At 45.6% G+C, this 6,000-nt stretch overlaps 2 protein-coding genes across 2 annotated transcripts; both read right to left on the bottom strand.

Moving 5' to 3' along the window:
- Window positions 1-1,058: 1,058 nt before the first annotated feature.
- Window positions 1,059-1,856, bottom strand: LOC123398791 (non-specific lipid transfer protein GPI-anchored 5-like). The gene has a single exon (XM_045093248.1). It carries the CDS (start codon window positions 1,768-1,770, stop codon window positions 1,270-1,272), a length of 501 nt encoding a protein of 166 aa, XP_044949183.1. The 5' UTR covers window positions 1,771-1,856; the 3' UTR covers window positions 1,059-1,269.
- A 2,012-nt stretch (window positions 1,857-3,868) lies between these two features.
- On the bottom strand, window positions 3,869-4,656 carry LOC123398792 (non-specific lipid transfer protein GPI-anchored 5-like). Its single transcript, XM_045093249.1, has one exon. It carries the CDS (start codon window positions 4,557-4,559, stop codon window positions 4,050-4,052), a length of 510 nt encoding a protein of 169 aa, XP_044949184.1. The 5' UTR covers window positions 4,560-4,656; the 3' UTR covers window positions 3,869-4,049.
- Window positions 4,657-6,000: the final 1,344 nt, after the last annotated feature.

Here is a 6,000-nt window from a genome sequence, read left to right on the forward strand (position 1 = left end):
GCCGTCCATCGAGCTTGGATGCATGTACAATCGAAGGCAATGATGCGGCTGCATGTGCAACTAGAAGGGAAGCAACGTCTACTTCTTTGGAACCAAAGATGAAGAATGAAGAAAGCAAGATCAAGAATCCGCAGATCAACAATGAGTGCATGGAGAAGATATTGCTTCAACTAGTGGGAGCAGTTATGAAAGTTGGAAATCTTCTGAAATGCATACTTGCGGTTCTTGTTTTCTTTGGTTTTGCTATTCTAGCCAAGAATTGGTGATATCTTTTGTATCTATAATGTTGTTGCAAAAGCGAAGAAAAGCATTGTGCTAGATCAATTTAAGTTGCAAATCTAAGTTTTACGGACCGGGAGGAGCTGCGCCAGATCAGAACCCGCAGAAGCCGACCCATAAAAAAGCATATTTCACGAATATATTTTTTTACGGGTCCATTATGCGGGGTCTGCATCTGTGCCAGCGCGCGCCGGCCCGTAAAAACGGTTTTACGCGAACTACAAATGCGTTTTGCGGACCGGCGGTATGCGGGGTCTGCTAGAGTTGGTCTAACAACCCAACAATGCAGCAAAGGGCGCTCAATCCTTCAAGTTTCTGAGTAAGCTTCGTATGTGTTTGTACCCCAACCGGTGATGATGTGACACGTGAAGCATGGCTTATCATTTTCTTAGCCGATATGAGTTTGTGAAGGTGAACATTTATTACTAATCTAACTTCTTCTTTTCTTTTCATATTTCCCCCGAAAAATGAATTTGAGTTTTATAAACCGATGAGCTTCATGAACGATATTTTTTGAAAGGGTAAGTAAAGACTTTGCCTAATTTCTCATAAAGAAAATAGGTACACAATTTTTTTGCTGGAATAGTTGTATTGCATTTGGTGTCTAGCCCAAAATGATTCTACAAATGCCTACTGAAAATCTCCCATTCGAAACTTCTAAGAAGTTTACCATTACATTCGTGCTTTACTTAAAAGAAACTAATTTAGTAACAAGCTTATAGATAAGAAGATCAGGTGCAAAGCACGCATAGATTACTAGTACCAGTAGTACCAGTTGATAAACGAGGAAGTAGGAACATAATATTCCATTTTGTGGTGAGAAATAAAAAGGGCCCGATGTAACACTAGCAGTACCAATACAGATGTGGAACACAAACACTGACCAACCCTCCTCGCCAATGCTCAATGCTAAACCAATATGGAAATCAAATCATGCCACACAAGAAGCTAATTTCTGGGTCGCCAGCCAGTGGCCATGATGGCCACTCACTACGCGGCGCAGACCGCAGCAACCGCCAGCACGAACACCAAGCCCACCGTGCCCCGGAGAGACGAACCGCCGTTCTCCTGCAGGTACGCCGACGGCGTCGCCTTCGACCCCGAGCCGGCCGGTGTCTGCACCTCCGGCGTGGCGGCGCCAGGAGCACTGCCTCCACCGTTGCACCTGCTCGCCGGCGGGGTCTGCACGTTGCACGCCATGGGGAGCTCGAGCGCGCGCGTCTTGTTGATGGTCACGCCGCCCAGCGACGACGAGTCGCCGCCGAGGGCGCTGCAGAGGCACTGCGGCTGGGACTGCACCACGGAGCCGAGCTGCGAGCAGCAGGACTTTGTGGGCGCCGTGTCGCTGCCGCTGATGTAGTTCATGCACGGGTACAGCCCGACGAGCGCGGTCGTGCATCCGGACTGCGCCGAGGCCGACGCCACCAGCAGGGCCGCTGCCAGCGCCGCGGCCAGGAGGATGCTGCTGCCAGACAATGCTCCCGCTGCCATTGATGGATTTATTTTTTCTTCCCCGAGGATTGCTAGCGAAAGCAAGAGGATTTTCTTGAGTCGATGCTGCTTGCTCGCGTGGATCAGGCTTGTGTGTTCGTGCTTTTGGCGTTCAAATTTGCGTGGTTTTATAGGACTTGTTTTGTTGGGGAAGTTGGAATTAGTTGGGCGTGTTGGTGAGCTACATATCCCTACTTCCTACTCATGCCACGAAATGATTTCTTTATCTGAATTGCTGCGGCCATTGTATTACTAATAGTTCTGAAAAATATTGGATACGTGGCTGCTATAATAATTTGCATTCATAGTAGAACCAGTGTCGCTGTCATTTGTCAATGCCGTGTTGGATGAAGCCAACAACTGTATTGAGTTTTTTTCTATGGGGAAACAACAGTATTAAGTGATATGGTATCCTGGATAGAAATACCCTACCTACCTACAACTCTTGAATTAAGAATTCTCACAATAACAGGGTCTACTCGATGTTAATTAGGCGTAAATGAAACTTTAGCAAAAATCTCGTAAAACAAAATAGTTCCTGTGTGTATAAACTATATACACCTCATATGGCAAAATAATTATTTAGATTGTTTACCATAAACTAGATTTTTTTGCATTAGCATATAAATTTTCACGAATAGAAAATCAGTGTTGATAGGACAATAGAACAAAAAATATTTGCTATTATAGGTCATTATTCACTCTATCGAGAGTAAACCCGGACACATCGCCGTTGTCCACCTAATCGTCGACGAGTGTTGACAGAACTGTTGCAGCGGCGTGAAATGGCGACCTGCCCTGAAATCGTTGACTTGGTTATATAGTTGGGCCAGGAAGCTGCTCTCTAGCCATTTGGGTCTTAGGCCCTCCCGATGCTCCACGTCGTACCGATGCTAAGGTTGTCATGTAGATAAAAAATCTGATGTGTCAACGTAATTAAGAGGAGAGAGATGGATACGGTGATCCCAGAAAAAAACAATGCCAAGCATGTGAACATAGGCAAACCACATAAATAAAGCAAACTCACCAATGCATGCAAGAGCTTAGTTGCTAAATCATTAAATGAAGGGAGCTCAACAACAACAACAAATTAAGCATCTGTGTATTGAAACCTTTAGTTGCTAAAATTTTTAATGTGTTTAACACCTCATTTAAGTACCAATGCATTAGAAGTGGTATAGTCCTTAGCAACGTTCTAGCGGACCGCAGGACCAAATGTCTTTTTAGATGAGCCCCAAAGCCTTTAAAAATAGTAAAGTTGTTGCATGCATGGCTCATGTACTTTAGAGTGTGCTTCATTGCCTCCAACCTGTGTATATTTCAATCAAAGTGAATGTTTTTTCCTATAATATTTTTGTTATTAGAGATTCTCGATGGGGTATGCATACGGATGTCTTGTTGAATATGTTATCAACAAAGTTAGATTTTGCGAACCAACATATTGTTGGAAGGTTAGGAGGACATATTGCTGGAAGGTTAGAAGGACAATGGTATCTCCAACTTCAACATTGATGGATGCACATAACCATCAATTAATCGATCATACCACAAGCTTCAACGTTGATTGATGCACATAACCATCAATTAATCATTGCTGCGTTTACAAGAGTCAACATGTCATAGAACGATACAGAAAACACCACACTGGTCAAACCTATAAGGGAAGTACAACCGACAAGAAACAAGAAAAAATGACGCCCCGTCGTCACAAAATGAAAAAACAAAATTTACATGGATAAGGGCCTGAATGACCCAATATTAGTGCTTATATTTACATGTCATGTACTTGTGGTTATTAGCAGACCAAGCATTAAAATGATGCACTTTAGCTTGTGTTGTGTCAATGCAAAAATTTGGTTGCCCCACCTCTGGCCTTAACCAGGTACGGGGATACTCTGTTTTCTGCTCTGTTTCCATACATGAATTGCTCTGCGGTCCTTTTCTTTCTTGGATGTATAGTTTCATCGAGGAACTAAGATTTCTTTGCAAAGCCGTATATCAATAAGTAAGAATCCATGTGTTTGTACACCGACCTGCGATGACGTGATAGGTTGAAGCACATCGTTCAAAACATCAAACTGAACCATCAAATGGGAAGGAAACAAAAACTACCAGTATCTCTTTATTTGGACTGCAGCAGGAAACCCAATAATAATCCTACTAGTACAGATGTGTAGCACAACACTAACCAAATCTCCTCGCCAATGCTCAATGCTGATAAACCAATACCAAAATCAAATCATGACACATAGCAAACGAATTTCTGAGTCGCCAGTCCACTACACGGCGGACACGGCATAGAGCGCAGCAGCAGCAGCTAGCGCGAACACCAGGCAAGCCGGGCCCTGGAGTGACGCGCCGCCGTTCTCCTGCAGGTAGGCCGACGGGGTCGTCTTGGATCCAGAGCCGGCCGGTGTCTGCACCTCGGGCGTGGTCGGTGTGGCGGCGCCAGGAGCACTGCCGCCACCGTTGCACTTGCTCGCCGGCGGGGTCTGCACGTTGCACGCCTTGGGGAGCTCGAGCGCGCGCGTCTTGTTGATGGTCATGCCGCCCAGTGACGAGGAGTCGCCGCCGAGCGCGCTGCAGAGGCACTGCGGCTGGGACTGCACCACGGAGCTCAGCTGCGAGCAGCAGGACTTGGTGGGCGCCGCGTCGCTGCCGCTGATGTAGTTCATGCACGGGTACAGCCCGACGAGCGCCGCCGTGCACCCGGACTGCGCCGACGCCGTCGCCACCAGCAGGGCTGCCGCTACCGCCGCGGCCAGGAGGATACTGCTGCTGCTTGACATGGTTCTCGCTAACGTTCGATGAATCCCCTCCTTGGGTTGCTAGTGAAAGATGGATGCCTTTTCCTCGGGCTGGCTGGAGGCTTTGGAGCTAGATGCTGACTATGTTTTTGGTATTCGAGTTGGTGTGTTCTTATAGGAGTGGTTGTTGTTGGGGAAGGTGGATTTAGTTGGGTTTGTTGTTGAGCGACTTCCTACTCTTGCAACGAAATGATTTCTTTCTCCAAATTCCTGCAGTTGTCGTGCACTACTTCGGAGAACTATTTGATATGTGGCTGCTAAAATAGTTGTGTTCAGACAGATAGTTAGACCAGGCCAGTGCTGCTCCATGCCGTGTTACATCTTACATGAAGCTAACAAAGGTATTGAGTGTCACGGTGTGGTTTTTGTTGCTTACCTCTCTTGTATTTTCCTTCCTGTTTGGAAGTGCTCCAGTATTTTCTTGCAGCTGTCGTGCGCTACTTCGAAAAAAAGGAAGTGCTCGAGTAACTTGCTTTGTTATCCTGACATGCAATCAATGGATCTGATGGTTGGTAAGCTACACAGTGGTGTGAGGAGAAAGATTTTTGAGCTCGCGAACACGAATCGCTTCTATCCAAATGCAGAGTATCTCACTTCGGTAGAATGAAAGTTATTCTTTTAAGCCTGTTTTCGTTTTAGAACTTGATGATATCATGGAACTGTCTTCTTACTGAAGTTGTGATATTTATCAGTTTCTGACTCCCTCCATGCCATAATATAAAACGTTTTTACAAACTAACATGGTTCAAATAAATAAATAAAACCGCAAAAGAAAACATGGTTTAAAGGGACAACTTATATTGGGGGATGTAAGGAGTAATCAACATAGAGCTGCCTTGAATAGATCCAAAAATGGATGCTCCTTAGAGCGTCAGCAGGGAACTATTTGTCCAACCCTTAGAACATCTACAGCCATACCCTTTAGATTATCCTTCATATGTCCACGGAAGTGACCGGTTAGTGACTAGATAGGAGAGAGAAAGAAAAAAAATGACGCAACAACACCGCTCATATCATTTCCTATATGCTCGGGTTGTCTGCGAACCCTCATATCCGTCTCAAATATGGGGAGGATATGGGGGCTCGCGGAAACGCCCGGCCACGCCCGGTCAATCGGTCACATAGGACGCGACCTCATCCCGAACCACTTTTTTTTTTCTTTATTCATTCTTTTCTTTTTCTGTCTTCCTCTTCACCAATCACGTGTAAGTGACCGGACATATGAGGAAGAAAATGAGGAGTGTGGCTACACGGACGGATAAATAGGGGACATGCTCAATCACTGACCGGGCGCGTCCGCGGGCGTTTGATGGACCGAATTTGCAAGTTCCGACTGTAGATACTCTTAGTCTTAAAAATTCAATTTCGCTAGAACTCATCTAGCTGAGTTTTAGTTATGCATCATTCAACTTTATAGCTGTCG

This window comes from Hordeum vulgare, chromosome 5H (assembly GCF_904849725.1).
Source record: "Hordeum vulgare subsp. vulgare chromosome 5H, MorexV3_pseudomolecules_assembly, whole genome shotgun sequence".
Classification (NCBI taxonomy): domain Eukaryota; kingdom Viridiplantae; phylum Streptophyta; class Magnoliopsida; order Poales; family Poaceae; genus Hordeum; species Hordeum vulgare.